General features: G+C 50.7%; 1 protein-coding gene across 1 annotated transcript; it reads right to left on the minus strand.

Moving 5' to 3' along the window:
* Nucleotides 1-5,305: 5,305 nt before the first annotated feature.
* MLEC (malectin) lies at nt 5,306-12,772 on the minus strand (the record flags this gene model as incomplete). The annotated part of the gene is made up of 5 exons (XM_082007567.1): nt 5,306-6,018; nt 7,193-7,250; nt 7,410-7,586; nt 8,985-9,163; nt 12,568-12,772. 5 exons carry the CDS (start codon nt 12,770-12,772, stop codon nt 5,789-5,791), a joined length of 849 nt encoding a protein of 282 aa, XP_081863693.1. The 3' UTR covers nt 5,306-5,788.
* Nucleotides 12,773-18,207: the final 5,435 nt, after the last annotated feature.

Genomic DNA, 18,207 nt, shown 5'->3' on the forward strand with positions numbered 1-18,207 from the left:
CTGCTGGTTAAAACTGCCAGACAGTAGATTTCAGAACATTCCCTCAACCAAACATCCTGGGGAAATTAAAAAATAAAACCGCTACCATGTACCAAAAATAAAATAACCCACCCCACACACCCATCTTTTCCCCCAAACTAGTCCCTGCAAAGCCAATGCAATCAGAAACAGATATCTGTGCTTTTCACCCAGGGCCCACACTTGCTGCAAAACAAACTAAAAAAATGTCACTGCAAGTTGTTATAACACAAAGCAATGGACAGTAAAATAAAAAAATCCTCCTTAAAAACCCTTTGTACTGGTGACAAGTACAGATGGAGATCTCTCCCCACAGTGCTTTAGCCTTTAGAGACAACATAGACCTGCAGCTTCAAGCAGTTTGTGACGTGTCCTTAGTGCCAATGGCACAGGTCACTTCCACATGTCCCAGCCTATACAGCCAGGCACTACCAAGCGGTGGGACCATCTGCCAACACTAAAAGCTGCTACGAGGATGCGACCCAAAAAAAAAAATCACTGTCACCTGCCCTGCATCTCACAGTCCTGGCTGCTGCTTCCTGGCGCAAAGCACAAATCCTGCCTCTGCTCTCACAGCCTTCAGGGCTGCTTTAGCAACCTGGCTGTTTCTCCAGTGGGAAAACCCTGAACACACAAAGCTCGCATAGAAACCATGAAAAATTCAAGCTCCCACTTGCCAGCAAGTTTCTAGACACTGCTTCACTCCAGGGCCTTGGCTCAGGAACTGTTATAGTGTGACAGAACAGCCGTGCTAGCACAGGCAAGGACATCCCTACTATGCATGACCGGGAACAACTCCAGGGCAGAGATCCTGCATTTCCTAGATTCACACTCTCCCCAGCTGAACTGGTTCAAGCTTTGCCCCTTGCCTCGAAATCTCCATCACACAAATTTTTTTAGCAGAGACCTTTGATGTTTGCAAAAGATTATTCACATTTTCTCATCAGCCAGCACTGTTTCTAGGAGGGAGGAAAGCACTTCTGTTTTGTTGATCTTTTTTTCTTTTTTTCTTTTTTTTTTAATAAAGCACTTTCTGGGGGGAAAAAAAAATCAAAATCAATAACCTGCAGTAGTGTCCCACTGATCAGACTGGGGACAGCGCCACCACCCCCCCCCCACCCCACATCTTCCCCCCAATCTCAAAAAATAGTATTTAATATACAGCAATAAACTCTGAGCAAGCCAGAGTCCCGGAAGACATGGACCTGCTTTCACCTCTCCCATCCAGCCCAGCACCATTTTAATGTGGTTGCTACTATACTCCTGGGACAAATCCATTCTGATCCAAGGTGAAACACACATGTCCCAGCCCCGCTGGGCAGCACGCAAAGCAGGGGCACACCACAGGAGGCCTATTTGTGTAATCATGTTTCCGAGCCTTCACAGCTCCAGCCCGGTGTTGTGTTTGTGCCATTGAGAACACTTGTCTGAGTCTACTTGGGACTAGCCAGTGAAGGCAGACTGGTGGAAGCAGGCTGACGTTTAAAAAAGCATCCTAGAATTGTATTAGACTTTGGCATTTGTTGTGGAGATGCAGAAGCACCAGTAGGTAAATTAGCTCAGTGCTGGCCCAGCTCCCATTTCCCTTGGATTCTCAGCAAGGATATTTCCCTCCCCACCACATAAGCGCAAGAAGCAGACGGATCTCTCCCACATTCGAGCACCAAATTGAGCCTGAAACACCTGGTACTCCACAGCTGCTCAGAATCTGTTTCACATCAAGGGCTGAAGCTGCTCCCTCCTCCTGATGTTTTCCATCAAAGACAGGCCTGTTCAGCCCAGACTTCCCATATCAAGACATTTCCCTGGCTGTTGCAATCACATTTCAACTTAAAGGAAGGACAAGGGACAAAGCACAGGTCTCTGCTCCCTGTTCAGACCCAAACAGTGCAGGGCAAGCCCTCAGTGAGTGAGTTTGGGGGTCAGGATCCCCCCAAGCCACAGTCTGCCCCCAGAAGTTGTAAGCACCATATGACTACCAGGACCTAGCTGTGACTCATTCAGCTCTGAACTGTACAGACACGCAGGCACCAGACTGTCTGGAAGTTCTCCATCCTGCCTTTGGGCGATTTCTGGAGGAGACCAGACCTGAAGGAGCTCTTCCAGTTCTTCTATCCCCTGCTAGGCTTTTTTCCATTGACCTCAAGGGCTAGAACCAAAGATACTTGCTCACAGTTCTCTGCTTCAGTTGTGACCTCCGGAGCTGGCATCCAGGGACAGGGAGACAGTCCCCAGCTGATCACAAGGGCAGGGAATGCCTGTCCTTGGGGAAAAAGAAAAACAACTCAGAAGCTCCTTAAAAAAAAAAAAGCTTCTTCAAATAGACTTTTATTCAAAGCCTGAGACAAAGGCACCAAAAAGAGAAGGGAATTAATTTGGCTTTCTGCTCCCTGCTACCTGGGATACTCAAAAGGGTCAGAGCTATTTAGTCACACACACAGAGTAGAGGAAAATGGCCTGGCTTAAAGGTATGAAAGGAGGGGCTGATGAGGAGGTAATTAAAATAGGCTTTGGAACCACTACCCTGAGGCTGGATCCAGGCCCAAAACATAATCAATGGCGTTATCACCCCTTTATTAAGCAGAAGCTTTATTAAAAATGCCTTATCTACCCCTCCCTACACAACCACTCTGCAAATCAAGCCAGGGTCTGTTCTAACCAAGCCTGCCACACTGCTGCACAGGCACACATATTTCATCTGCCTGCTGCTAGCTGTAGGCAATGAAGCACAAACAGGCTTGTCTCTAACTGGTCTTAGTTAAACAACATCTTGGATATTCCCTCAAACACCTGTGCTGGAAAGCTACAGCCAATCCAAACTTTTTATTTCCCCAGTCAGGACCAGGTACCTCATTATATGCATCTGCCTGGCTTTCAGGAGCCAGAGATGGCAAAGGGAGCCAGCCTGAGTATGCCATTCTCAGCGAGGTGCTGACTGGTTATCCTCTACCATCCTCCCATGTACTCACACACTGTTCGAAGCTCCTTCTGAGGCAAACCTGTCAGGAGGAGATGGACGAACAAGGAAAACCGCTCATGGCATCATAACAGGGTCAGGAACCCCCCAACCACCCAGACACCAGCTTTGTAGTGACAAAAATTCTTAAAAACAGAGCCAAAATAACTAAATTGAAGCCATGAAGGATGAACTATTCCTCTTCCCTATTCTTATTCAAATAAGACAAATTCATTTGAACTGAGCAACTCCAGCAGATCACACCCTGCACAGCTTTGCCTTAGGGCAGATGATGGCACCAAATAAGTGCCCTAACTGCCAGGAGTGGCAGGGAGAAACTATCCTAGAAGACTTGTCTCAGACTTTTGCACACCTAAATGCACACCCCTTTTCTCATGCTAGGCAAGGTGCAGAGATTACTGGGTGAGCCACAAGAAGCTGAGTGATTCCTTGCTTTGAGGATGCTCAAATAAGATGCAACCTAAAAGGCCTGGAGGAGAACAGCTCCTTACAGAGAAGCTTGCTTTCAAGCCCAGGTTCTTTGCTTAACAAATCAGCTCAGTTCATGCATCTCAAAAATGATAAAGATCTGAACGTCTCTGTGCTCCAGTTAGAGCAATCCCAAAAACGCTGGAGAACCCCTGCAGGCACTGTCACCAAACAAAACTCTTATAAGATATGAGCTCTGTTTTGTAAGTACTAGGATTATAACAGCAGCTAGAAGACAAAGCAGACAACTTCAAGCTTACCACCTTTTCATCCTAAGGTTTGTTCTTAAGATTTGCTCTCTCTAAACCCTGTCTTCTCCTTCCACTGTAGCAGGGACCCTCCCACTTCTCCCAAACTGGCTGTTACCACTTGTGCAACTGGAGAGAAATTAATTAAGGTCCTACTGCTTGCTTTTTACCTCAGAGACACAGAATTAGGGTCAGGCCTATAGCAGTGGTGTATGCGATCAGAAAGGCAAGGTTCAGTGCAACTGCTGCAGAGAGCAGTGCTTTGATACCTCCTGCAGCTCCTGTTCTGGAACTAGTGAGGTGGCAGCTCATATCACAGTTTGAGGGTTAGGAGGAAGCAAAGGCTTCAGCTGCTTGGGCCCAGCAGAGCAGAAAGGCTGCTCCTCTGGTTTCCTTTCAGAAACTAGGGAATTCTGCTGACCCTTCTCAGCTCAAAGAAAGGCTGAGCCACTGGAGGGGATCAAACCCAAGAACAACTGCTAAGAAAACTCATGCCCAGGGAGGAGCAGCAGCAAGTAGGACACTGCTCAGTGCCACTGCTCTGGGTAAAGAAAGCACACTTCTCAGAAAAACAGATAAAATGAGGTAAAATGTTCTGTGAGCCCAGAGCTCACCAGCATCAAAGCTGACATGCAAGGACCCAGCGCTGCCTGCTCCAGCACACAGAACATCTCCCTCTCACCAGCCAGAAGTGCTCAACATGTCAGAGGCAAAGACCATGGGAAGGCAGCTCCTTGGGGCCTGCAGCTCTGGATCAGCAGGCGCAGTGAGGGTTTTCACTCTGCTCAGCCTCTGTCACACAGGCACAAGACTCTGCATGTGGAAACAGAAGCCCCTTGTAGAAATACCCCTGGGGGGAAGCGGGTGACTTTGTCTCCAGTGTTCTGCTCACTTCCAGATCTCCGGAGGGCAACAAACCACCTTGCTCTACAGTACTGAAATGCTGGACATCTGCCCCTTCACCACAGTGCCTTGATACGCAAAAGGCCAAGCTAACTGAAAACACTAACCAACTCCACTGCACTTCTCATCCCTCTGCACGCAGGCCTAGTCCCTACGACAGGGAACAAGAGCTCACAGGATGCTCCATTCTGTCCTACAGCACAGGCTGTTCACAGTCACTGTCACGGGGCAGGGAGGGGAGGGTAACTGTTAGAAAGGTCAAGAAACAAGTCCAGAATCTCCTCTCTAGGTCATCTGATTCTCAGCTTCTTCCAAAGGAGAGGTCACTAGAAAGGGCAAAACAAGGAATTGGGCTTAAAATGAAACCTCTGAAAAGAAAAGGATATTAAAGGAAACAAAAGCCATAATCAATACAGAAAACAAGTGCATCTGATCAGACGCTAACAACGTCAGCCTCCCGCAGGCTACAGCAGACTCCTTCTGCGATGGATCTAACATGACAGTTGTCAAACTAGAAGTCTCTCCCAACTGGTGCAGCAAATCAAGCCAGATAAATCCCTCTGCTCCTGGTGCAGCTTGCCCTCTTAGGAGGGGAATGTCTCCATAGAGGCTGCGTGGCTAGCTGGAGTCTTGGTATCTTTATGCAGGCAAGTACCATACATCGCGTTGCACGCATTCAGGGAGATGCTGAGCCAGGCTCCGTCCTCCTTAGTCACCCAATGGCACCTCAACACTTCCACACTCCCGGACAAATGTGTACCCAGGCCTGGTTTTAAGAGCTGCTTCCCTGCTTAAGGAACCGTATTCCACCCAGCAAAGGCAGAGATCTTGCAGCACATGGCTTTCTCTCAGTGTGGGACGTAGCCCAGGACTGCTAGCATCAGCTTTTCAACAGCCCAGTACACAGACAGCCAGGACTCAGTTTACTCTTGGATGCCCCAGGGACGATCAGAGGCTGCACATGGTGCGAAGGGGGAAGGCAAGGGCCTCACTGCTTGCTGGCAGGGGGAAGGTAAGCTCCCTCTTACCTGGACCTGCTATTCATTCCAAATGAATCTTTTTTTTTTTTTTTTTTTCCTTAAATTATGAACAATATGGAGAAATTGAAAGCAACCGTGTTTGGTCCAACTCCTTCCCTCCCAGCCCCTTGGCTGATGCTCTGTGGGGCTTGCTCTCACAATCGGCAGAGGCAGAAGAGGGTAGGAATGAAGACACCAAAGGCCACCAATATAGGAAACATGAGGCTGCTGTTGTCCGAGGCATAGGGATTTGGTGTGCGTGGGCCTGACTGAACCCGGTTCTTATTTGCCTGTTTTTTAACACTGGAGCCATCATCATATTCATCTTCATCATCATCTTCCTCTTTTTTCTCCAGACCTGGGTGCGGCTGCAGCTTTGGAACATCTGTTGGACAAGACAAAAGGTTGCAAGGAGGCAGGATGTAACCTGGGAAAATCAGCCAAGTCACTCCCTTCCCCTCTACCCGATCCAGCATGCACACCAGCAACAGGACACCTAACACCACAGCCAGAGCACCCCAGGAAATAGGAGCATCCTCCTTCACAAAGGCTCACACCACTATTTCTTTCCTCCATGATGCAAGACATCCAAAGACCCAGTCTGCAAAGAAAATTACAACCCTCTACCCATAAGGAGAAATTACAGCACAGAAGTACACTTACAGCATACATACTCAGATACCACAGCTGCTCAGTGACATCTAGCCAAGAACAAGCACCAGCTGCCTGCAGGACCAGCAGATGCAGGTGCAAACAGGAACAACCCTTTCCACAAGTGGTCTTACCTCACATCACTGCAGCCCAAGCCCCAGACCTATCAGAGCAGCAAGGCCCAACCCCACTCAAATCCTCAAATCCAGTCCTCTGAGCCTGGAGCCTGAACTGCAGGTCCCACACACAGCAAGGTGCCACATGGCCACAAGGTTACACACCGAATCCTCAGCAGCACTGGAAATCCCTGACCAACCTAAAGCAAACTGATGCTTTGGTCAGCAAGGAGTCCCTAAACCTTCCCTGCTCAGGAGCCAGAGGTGCTCCAACTCCAGCACAGACTTACAATAAGGGTAATGAAAGAGCAAGGACCTTACTAGCACTCCTCACTGCTATCCAGAGGAACTGCTATCTGGGAAAAAGCACTGCCTTGTCCTCAAGCTGAGAAGGCAAAACAAAGCTCCAGGTAAGAAACACTTAACTACTAGCTAAAAGATCTCTGTAAATTACTTGTCTGCAGGGCTGCTGCTGACATCCAGGGCCAGAAGGAATTTATCTGTAGCTATAAGCTAAGACTGACCAGATGTGTTCCCTTCTCTACCCAATATGCAGGAAGTCCTAAACCAAACTGATTTTTCTTATTCCAAAAATGATGTAGCTTTGTGCACCTGGAGGAGTAGAAGGACACTACATACCTACTTCACTCTGCAACTGCACTCTGTGGGAACTGACTGAAGGAGAAACAGTTTTGGCAGAGGTGGGTCAGCAAGAGCTATGATCTCATGGTCTGAGAAGCAACAGGCTGCTCTCCAAGGGAAAGAGCCTTCTGGCTCAAAAACTGTGCTTACCTTCCACTGTTCCTTGCAGGATGTACAGGGCACAGATTTTTGGATTGTCATAGTAGCCCTAGGGAAAGCAAAGGAGGCAGTCAGTGCAGCAGCTCTGAGGCAAGAAATGTTCCCCCCACCTACCATCACCTCTCCTCCTCCAGCACACAGGTGCATCACATGGCTGGGGAAGAAGGGGAAAAGGAGGATGAGGGCTCTGCCCAGCAAAGCTTATTACCTTTACAAACTCAATGTGGAGCTTCCCTGTGAACGTGGAAACCTCTCCCTGGACACTCAGTTTCCCCTTTTTGATACTCATGGGGATGATCTCATCATGAGCTGTGCTGTGTCCAACTCTGTCAAAAATGTCCAAGTCCTTCACCACTACATGGCCATTCAAGCGAACATCAAATACCTTCAGGGTAGAATAAATGACCGTGTGTCAGAACCGATTCAGGCACGTGACGATTGAAAAGGGAACAGAACAGGAAAGGTCTCTGCTTGTTATGCACCCAGAAGCAGAAAGCGTTGCAGCATGCACTGTCCCACCACACATGCTCCACTCCCTTGTGAAGGGTTCAGAGCCCACAAGTAGCCAGTTAAAGACACTGAAGCATTAACATTGCTTTCAAATACCCTGAAATCTGCCTTCAACTTTTAAAATAACCCTTATGTCTGCTGTTCAGAACAGAGGACAGCACAATTTTATTCATACTTTTCTTTCACAATTTTCTTCCACCTACTGGCTGATGATCAGCTCCTACCACCCCAGGGTGGCTGCAGCACACCACACCGTAGGGAGTTAAGCCATTTCTAACTAACAGCCTGCAGCAGAGCACAGAAGAGGAAACAAGCTGGTGAAGTATACAGGATTTGAAGGAGGTGAAACATTGAACTGCTAACCACATCTGTGAATTCAGAGTGAAAGTCTTCCTCAGGGCTGCAATGACTCAAACTTCACTCAGCACCTGGGGAATCCCAGCAGAACCACATGAAGGAAGAGGAACCAAAGACGCCTCAACCCTTCAGTTTAATCTGCAGCTGCTTTTTGCATCCATTCTGTAAGCCAGCCCCACCAGTTCTGTTCCCTGAAATACCTCTCTGGCAGGAAGGCAGCACAGTGATTAAGGAGCAGGGCTCTGAAGAAGCTGATGGAGTCAGGGGGAAAGCCAGACTAAAACACACACCACTTCTCTCCCAATTTATCACACGGCTTTGACTTCCTTGTACTTCTGCTCCCACGTCTGTACATGAGGGATTTTAAAAGTGAACAGCAATTATTGTTATTATTATTCTCTAAAGAGCAATAAAGAGGGTTGAATTTAACCCTGTGCTTTCAGGATCAGTTTGAACCAGTATCAAGTCTCACTACATTTGTAAGAATTGTTCTGAGTAGGTTTTAATGCAGGTTCTTTAATGCAGATCACTTCCCTGATTCAATCTGTATAATACTTCCTCCAGCACAAGCATGCTGTCAGGTCAGGAACAAGTATTCAGGAAAAAGGCAAAAACGCTTCTTCTCAAAGCCAGCACAGCCTAAACAGATTGTAAAACTCTAGTGCTAGTTATGTTTAGTTGCACACATTTGTTTGAATACTTCGTAATGAAATTTTCCAGGCCAACCGTGTATCTGGAATGTGAAAGAGAGCGTGAAGTTTCAGAGCCCATTAGAGTTATAGGAACCAAGTTACTAAACCATTAGTGCCTTACTTCACTCCTTTCTCCAGCATGCAAAGCAGCAGAGGCAACCTGGACATGCACAGTCTTAGCCAAGAACTCGCATCAAAGAGACAAGCAAGGAACTGTTGCTTACCTTCTGTTGAGACTGTGCAAAATAGACCTCTGCAAACTTCAACACCAGCACATAGTCACCCTCCTCTTTGATGGGAACTTCATAACCAAAGGTTTCCTCATTGTACCGCTCAGTCTGGTACAGAATCTGATCTTCTGCGTTGGATCGCAAGATTGGCAGCTTCATACCATAGTCAGAAGCTGGGTTTCAAGCACAAAATAGTAAGAGGAAGAGTTAATTTCTGAGGCACATGGAAGAGACACTTTAAATACTCTTAAGTGCTTAACTCCCTAAACGGCATAAGTCAGCACTTATGCCCTCATCAGACCTGTCTTCCCTCCTTGCTCTGACCAGGAGGAGGCACTACTGGAGCAGAAACAGAGGTGGCAAAGCCCCAGAACCAGTGTCCTGTAGAAAAACAGGTCTGGACCCGCTGTAGCCTAAGACACTGTAAATTCACTTGCAGAGTTTCAGAAAGAAGGGTCTGTTTCACAAACAGGGCACAGAGACAAAGGACTCGGCCATTTCTTCCTGCTTCAAAGAGGTAAAACACCTAGAGTATTTTTTACAACATCTTCAAATTACAAACTCTGAGCACAAAACCAAAACAGTCAGCATTGGACTGACTCGACTCATTCATTCAACACATTTTAACTTAGCAGTCGATGGCATCAGGTTATAGAGACTCACTCTCCTCAAGTGAAAACCTGGGGAATGGCAAAAGGGTGAAAAGCATTAAGACATCTTACAAAATCCTTTCTTCTCACCACAACCACGCAATACTTGCTAGCTTGAAGACATGAAGAAGGAAGCAAGAAAGATACACAAGGGTCTTAAGAGCACCAGCAGCTCCATGAGCAGCTGTTCTCACAGTCACCCAGCTGAAAAGGGAGCTGTCTGCAGGCATCTGAACACCCCCCGACAAGGGCCCAAACAACATTCCCAAACAGGACAATACTTGAGAAAATAACAGAAATCATAAAATTTGCCTCTTCTCAGTCATTATTTCACTACCGCTAGAGCAGCCCTCAAAAGATCTTAACCTAACTTGACACTTTATTGTGTCAGATTTACTGTACAAATGCAAATGGATGCATACCTCAAGAGCTCTGAATCAAGTAATTCCCCAGCAAAGCAGGGGCAGGAGGGAAGACTGTGGACACCAGCTGCCCACTGGCACTTCAGTCAGGAGAAGTTGATCCAGGCAGAGTTCTCCACTGATACTTGCCACTTCCACCTCCATTTCCATGGGAACAGACATTGCATTGGCCAAGACAAAGCAAGAACTACTAACCCAGTGCACGTTGCCAAAGATGGAGCCAATGCAAACGAGCGAGAGGAAATTAATGCCATTTCTTAGTCTCCTGTTTCACACGCATCTACTCAGGCAATCTTCTGCTTCTCTTTACCGCTCGAACCCAGTCGCAAAGGCTGAAGACTACTCTCCAGAAATACTGAGGATGAAAAGTTTAACCTGTCCTCTCATACAGATATTTCTGGCCAGCTACAGATTACAGTGATAGCAAACCAAGGACTCCACAGAAGTCAGCTCCTATTAGGGGACAGCCTGCATAAAGTCCTTTCATAGCCAAAAAGGTGACTGGAGCGGAAGATCTGTCACCTGTGTATCAGAGGTCTGTTTATATAGCTGTGGAAGTGAGCTCGATTTCACAGCACACTGGTTGTGCCTAGAGGTAGCTCTCTGAGACAGGAGCAGTACGTATTAAGCTGCGACTCAACTGCGTTTGGCACCACCTGGCTATTCTGTAATTGCCATCAGCAAATTTTTTCCTTTAGGGCACAGCATTTGAACTGAGGCTTGAAAAAAAAGTTTTAATTTGCCCAGAGGCAGTACAGCCCAGAAGCGTTATCCCTAGGTCGTTTCCTCTCAGTCAGCCACATATTTCTGCTTTAGCCATTACATGCCTATCAACACAGAGAGGAGCCCAGACTAAGCCGAACAATGGTGCAATAAAAAGCCATTGAGGGAAAAGCAGCTGAGAGCTCAAAGGGGTAAAGTCTCCTCTGCTGTGCCTGGCACTGCTGGCTGAAGCAGGATTACTGTAACAGCCTGCTGTTCAGAGGAGACACCATAGGCTTTCCCCAAAGGAAGAGCATGTCACAGTGTGCTTGAAAAAGACCCTTATTTCCCCTCAACTCAAAAATAAATTGTTCAAGTCCACAAGGACATTCTCCTTCAAGTCACACGTGTGAGAGGTCTGTGAAGGGAAGCTGACCTAGAGCGAACTGCACAACTTGTCTGACTGGGGCGCCAGCTTCCACAGGCATGAAAAACTCCTAACAAACTGTATCAGTATTTAAATGTGACCTCCCCTGTAACCATTGTGCCTAAACGGCTCTTCATTTGGGATGGCACTCATCCAGGGTGAGCAGTGGCAGTCCTAGCTGTATGGCGCAGGACAAGCCTCACTATCCTACGTGGAAACAGTGAAGGTTAGACTTAAAAGTCAACAGATAGCCATCTTCTCTGCACTCACCTGACAGCAGAAACAGCTCAGCACAGCTAACTTTTCAATACGTTTGTGAATCAACTAAGTTTTGCTGCACCAGTTATCAGAAACAGGCAAAATTCATACAAACTGAGTGGTTTAAGGGGGAATAGGAAAAGGGAACCCAAGCGCAAGTGTAATATTAGTTCTCAGTCCTGTTCTTACTGGTAGACAGAAGCTTTTACTGATTCAGTAGTTACAGCAGCTGATCGTATCCCATCTGCCTCTGCTTCTGTCCCTGCCCTGCTCTTGAGCACCTTGCCAGGACCAGAGCTCAGCTGCTCAGTGGCGCTGGCCAGTCTGCTGCACCTTCCTCCTGCCCGGCTCCACCACTGGGGCTCCAGGCAAATGATCCTCCCTGTTGGGACCACGCTGCTGGTGGCAAGCATCACCCCGCAACGCAAGCGATTCAGCTGCGCAGAGCAGGCAAAGCATGTTCTCGCTTTACTCAGAGTGCTGCAGTCTGGGCTTCAAACTGGCAGATCCTGCTGTGGAAACTGGGGTCTTTCAGTGGAAAAAATTAAAAAAAAAAAAAATTAAAAAAAGAGCCAGGCGGCTGCATGCGGCCGGTTTGGCAGCCTGACCGCTCCCGTCGCCTTTCCAGCCGAAATTCCACTCCAGTCCGCGAGGAGCGACTTCCCCTCCGACATTACACAACCCCGCAGCCCGAGGCCGGGAAAATCAGCCCGAAGCCCGCAGGGCTCATCCCGCCGCCGGCAGGGCCCAGGGCCCGTTCCGCCGCGGGGATGGGGTTGCAGCTCCCGTCGGGTGACAACTGACAAGTACCGAGCCGGGGCTGGACCGGGACCACCCCCTCTGCGACGCCAGGCCCGGGCGGCTGGGGAGAGGAGAGCCCAGGCCCCGCGGGCCTGCCTGGGCCACCGTAGCCCTGCGGGGAGACCCACAGACGCTCCGCAGCAGGGCCGGGGGAGGCGGGACGGCGTCGGGGAGACGCGGGTCGCGGACCCCCACCGACACAGTCGGGCCTCGCCGCCCCCGAGGCAGTAGAGTTGAGTGGGCCCCGAGGGCGGCCCCACCGACAACCCCCCAGGACGGGCCGCCCGCGCGGCACCGGCGTCCCCCCCCATCCTCACCTCGGCCCACGCGGCCCTCGAGCGGGTCCTTGCGGAAGTGGATGCCGTTCACGTCCACATGGGCATCGCCGCCTGCATTGACGGCCCAGACGACGCTGTCGGCGAGGCCGCCCGCCGCGCCCCGCAGCAGTAGCAGTGGCGGCAGCAGCAGCAGCAGCAACGGCGGCGGCAGCAGCGGCGCCCCGCGCGCCCCGTCGCCCACCATCTCGGGCTCCCGGCGCCGCGCCCGCCCCTTCCTGCCGCCGCCAGGGGGCAGCCTACCCCGCTGCCGGGGCGGAGCGCACGCCGGCCAATCCGCGCGCCGCAGTGCGAATATTAATCCTCTGCCCGCCTGCCATTAGGCGGCTGCGGGCCAATATCTGCATATTCATTAAGCGCTGGGCCAATGGGCGGCGGGAGCGGGCAAGCAGGCTTGCTTGAGAAGCGAGGGGACGGCGGCGCGCTGCGGCGGGAGGCGTGTCCGGCGGCAGCGGAGCTGGCCGGCCTGGAGCAGAGCAGGGAGTCGGTCCCTGAGAACCGGGAATGCCTAGGTCCGGTACTGCCCGCTCGGGGAGGGGAGGAAGAGCAGAACCGGCTCCCCCAGGAAGGAGCGGCGCGAGAGGGACGAAGATTCTCAACAGCGCCTCCAAAGCAGCGACGCAGCCGGTCTAGCTCCCCTCAGCGCCGGACACCTGAGGGGAAAGCCCCGCCCCCTCCGTCCCTCCAATCAGGGAGCTCCAGCGCAGCCGGAACGCAAAGCACTGTGGGACGGCGGCGGGAAGCAGGGCGGTCGCTGGGTTGCGAGGCAACGGATGGCGCCGCGGCAGCGCCGGCCTGGAGCGGCCCCGGGAGCGGCCCCGGGAGCGGCCCGGGCCCCGCAGGCACCGGGCGGGAGGGGGGCGGGCAGGGCCGCAGCGCTCGGGGGAGCGGAGGTGGGGGCTTGGGAGCTCCGCCGCCGTCGGGGGCGGCTCCTCGTTACATCCCGGTAGTTTCGTGTCCGCCGTGCACTGAACAGCAACTCCCGGTACCGATTCTCTGCCTCAACAAAACGCGCTGGTTCGTCCGTTCGCCCCTGCTAACGAGTATGGGAAAAAGCAGCTACCGGCCCGCCCGGTAAGGAGCGAGAGAGCTGCGTGGTGTGCAACCACTCCGGACCACGATAATCTGCTTGAAAAGTACAACAGCCAATAATAGAGGAAGGTGGGGGAGGTAACGGTTACATTACCGGTGGTTCTCCCTGTGCTGCATTTTGGAGGAGAACGTAAGATCGTGTTTGGGGTTTTTTTTTCTGGAGGACCTTGGCGAGGTCTTGGGAGGGCTGGAGTGAGACATTGCAGGTGGAGGTTGGATGAAACTCACTACACGGTGGTGGGGAGCAAATAACTTAATGTTTGCATCCGTGTTTGCCCTTCTGTCTGATCAAAGCTTCGGATGCCAGCCAAGGCTCGCATCTGCACTTTGGTCACCAACCGCATTAGCAGTGGCTGCTCCTAAGTCCCAATGATGTTTTATTAATTTGGGTCTTTCACAATGCATTTGCCTTCAGAAATAAAGAGTTAGAGCTGCAGATTGTTAATTAAATGGGCTTGTTGCTTTTGTAATGTACCTCTGAGGCCTCTGAACAGGACACAGCCTTGGAGAAGTTAAATCAGTTTGGTGAGGGGAGACTCACCACCCACCCCCTGCTCCCTAACCTGCTCTGCTCAGGTCAGAGTGGGCCCCAGAGCATGTCCTTGCTGTCACAGCAGCTCTTGGGCTCGCGGTATAACTGGGCCAGGACAGACATGGCGCTGCTGTGTTCCCACGCCAGCACTGCTACTGGGAAGGGATTCCTGAAACTGCGAGGTGACAAGTAGTGTAAAACACACATGCTTAGCACCTCTCCAGATTAAGCTACTTCATGCTGGTTCCTGGCAAATTGTCTCATCATTACAGACCCCAGCCCTGGCAGCATCTGATCAAATCCAGACTAATCTCCCATGTCCCTGCTGTGTTTGTGCCTGTTGGGTGTCCCCCAAGTTCAGTTAGCAAAGGAGTGCAAGTAGCCGTGCCCAGAACAACGCTGTCCAGTTGGCAAGGCCAAGGGAGGCCTCACTGGAGCTCATTTGTACTGATTACAGACAATCCTCCCTAACCTCTCAAGATTTCTCAGCTTAAACAGTGATGCACTTGGGTCAGGAGCACAACTTTAAAGCACATAAACACTTTGTGTGTCACCAGGTTACTGCCCATGAGCTGTGAAAGTGAAGGGAGAAGAGGGATGCTGTGAATCATCAGTGGGCCAAAGAGACAGTGGAGTTGAGGTTACAATCAGCAATGACCATTTCTAGTTCTGAGACCCAGCAAGCCAGCAAAGGTCCCACTGAGGGCCACATACAGCCCCTTGCGTGGCCCACATGGGCTGAGGCAGCTGGCCCTGTTGGCTCCTGGGTCAGCAGGGCTTTTGTGGGTCTCACACAGACACACAAAACGGCAGCGGGGGCTCAAGTGTTGGCTGGACAGAGTCTGGCTGAAGCCCTGTTGTGCGTCTCAGTGAGCTGGGGAGGGAGCGTGAGGCTTGCAGCAGGACCTTTGCTGCCTTGGTGGTGCAGGCAGTGAGTGGGGCTTCATTACAAACCCAACATCAAACTGCTTGGTCCACACTAAACGTGCCCATAAGCAGGATTTCAGACATGAAGGGATTTACTAGCTAACATTTAGGTATGACCAAGACAGGTCCCTCAGCTGAAGGGGTCTCTTTGGCCCCAGACGTGTACAGGGGCAGCAGGGAGCTAACCCAGCTCATCCCCTGCCTTGGGAGCATCACCAGGGCTTTTGTGGCTGTGCCAAGCCCTGGGGTCCCTGTCAAGGGCTCCTGGGGCTCCTGCACATTTCACAGCGAAATATCAGAAATTCTTCCTTGAAAAGAGAAGAGTTTCCTTGAAAAGGAAGAGTTCCCCTCCTTGAACAGAGGGGAAAGCTCCCCTCTTTCCCTTCCATCTGAGGACTCAGCCTTTTTAGAGGGCAAGGCACTGAGCATTGCAGTTCCTCCTCTGCCTCCCCAGTCAGAGCATCTTCTAATAACTATCTTGGATGATTATTTCCCTAGAATCAGCAGCCCATCATGAAGCAAGAGGGATTAACTGAGCAGCAGCGAGTGAGGGGGGATAGTGGCTGTTCTCATTTGGGTGCGAGAGGAGCACTCGCTCTGGTTCACGGTCTGGCCATGGCTGCTGGCAGAGGACGGTGGACGTGCTGCGATGGCTTGCGTCTGTGATGTCCTACACTGCCGCCCCTGCATCATTACTTGCAGTCACCAGCAACTTGATGCCAGCTTGTGCCCCGGCTGTCAAAGGCTCTGTATCCTGTTACTAATCCATTGAGCTATCAGTCCCTTGATGCAGGCTGAATTTACACCAGTGGCCTACAAGTGAAAGGCTCAGGGCTGCCTTCTCAGTCCCTTGATCTCTCCCTGTCCTCTGGCAGCTGTGCTGAAATGACTCTCAGTCTTGAATCAGTCCTGCCTGGCCTACAGCCCTGATCATTTGGGCACATGTTTTGGCTAGTAGCCATTTCCTGCAGGAAAAAAGGGATCAGAATTTGGGATGTTCAAAAAGAGCAATGGAGATGTGTGGGTCAGAAGCAGATGTCATGGATAACGAGACATCTAAGAAGTCAACATGAGCCAGCCCCACTGCCTGGGCCATCTCCTGAACCACATGGGGCTATGGGGCTCAGCTGCCTGCCCAGAGGGGACCAGCTCTGCCCTGCCATGTGGAGCTGTTTAGAAGCCTCCCTGGTACTGGACTGGAGATGAAAGCAAAGGATTATCTCTGGAATTAGATTATTTAGATTGGAGATTTAATCTCTGACCCTGCCTGCAGAAGAAAATAGTAAAACTCTCTGGGATTATTTGGGGTTTGTTGTGCAAGTAAAACCAGGCTTGTAGCAAGAGCTTCTGGTGGAAGGAAAAAAAAAAATGAATGCTTTGGAGACCTGCCCCCTGTGACCTGTTCACTGTATCATCATGAGACCTGGCTGAAAAGAGCTACAGATCATTTGGCAGAGACTCAGCTTTCCTCGGAAGTAGCTGTGGCTCCAGGACTGCCTGTGCAATGACACAAAAGTGTCCTGCGGCCACCCTTCTCTAGCACCAGTGCCGCTGTGTTTCTTGGGAAGACAAACACAGCTCTGCCATGGTACAAACACAGGGACCTGCCTAAGTGAAAATGGCAGCAGTTCACAGAGAAGATCCCCTGTTACTGTGATGCTGCACTGTGGATCTCTAGAAATGCATTTACAATTTTAAATAAATTAAGACCGTGTCCTGCCATCTGCTGCTACAGGCAAAGGATGCAGCTGCTCGGTGCAGGACCTGGGAAGGAGCAGGCAGAGGCAGCCACCATGCCTGTGACTGACAACTGTCCATCGGGCTTTTGCATGCTGGCTAGAGCACAAGGCATGTGCCCCGAGTTGTCACTGGTCCCCACAGGCAGGCACAGTCACTCTGCTGCACACAGGCAAGCAGTGCAGCTGTCCTCTTGCTCTGCACACCCAAGTATGCTTCTTCCTCAACGGGCTCCACTATAAGTGAAGCACATTTGTGTATCAACATTACCCATGGCAGACACAAGCCTGCACAGGTCTCTCCCTCCCCAGTATTATCCTAAGTACATATATAACTTACCAGGACTCTGGACTCTGTTCAGTTTATCACCCTCATCTCCTAAGCACGATACAGCTGCTGTACCCATAAATATGAAGATCTGTAAATACCCATTTTCCAATTTCTCGGCTCACACCCACATTTCTAAGGCTGGACCAGCTCCATACACACACACACATAGTTTGCATACACCCACTTGCAAACAAACTCTTCTACTGCGGCACTTCCAGGTGCCTATCTGCACTCCCTGCTTTTATGTGTGCACACACAAACCTTTCTCAGTGCACATGCCTGTGCAAACACGAGTGTACACACACCACACACACACAAATATAAGGAGAAACATAGTTTTTCCATTGCTGGGCTATCAGCCATCGCTGCACCTATGCTGGTTGGCACAGCAACAGGAAAGCAGAAGAGAAAATCCTCCTTTGGGACACAGATTGGCGGATCCCAAGAATTTGAAAGGGAACCTGCAAAGCGAAAGATGGAGGAAGCAGGAGGATATTGGTCCTTAACCTCCCAGTTGGAGGAAAGGGGCAACTGAGAGGAAAACAGCTTCTAGTTACACAGAGGAATGCACAGCAATGGTGATGCCCTTTGAAGGCAAGCAGAAATTACTTCTGGTGACTTGTGACTGAGCCTCTGCACAAAGAAGGGGGACAACTGCAGGCCTGGCAGGGTAGGGGAAGGGAGCAGGAGGTTGGAAGCATGCTGAGGAAAGGGGAAGGACGATGGACCATCTGATGTGTCTGGAAGCAGCTGGTAGGGCCCAGAGGCTACTGTTGTCACTGCTGCAGACACGTGCTGCATTTTTGAGTGTGAACAAGCCAGAGAGCAGGACACTGCCACACAAGGAGGCTCCTGGCCAATCCCCAGCACCCACGGTGTTGCAGCTCAGCTCCCGCAGCACAGCCTCCACAGTGCATATGCTGACAATCATGTTTGAACTGGTCTGAAAAGGTGTGGCTGGCTATGGCTGCCTATCCCCCGCCCATCCAGCTCCCCTCTGTGCC

Source organism: Phaethon aethereus (genome assembly GCF_964289735.1).
Source record: "Phaethon aethereus genome assembly, chromosome: 17".
NCBI lineage: Eukaryota > Metazoa > Chordata > Aves > Phaethontiformes > Phaethontidae > Phaethon > Phaethon aethereus.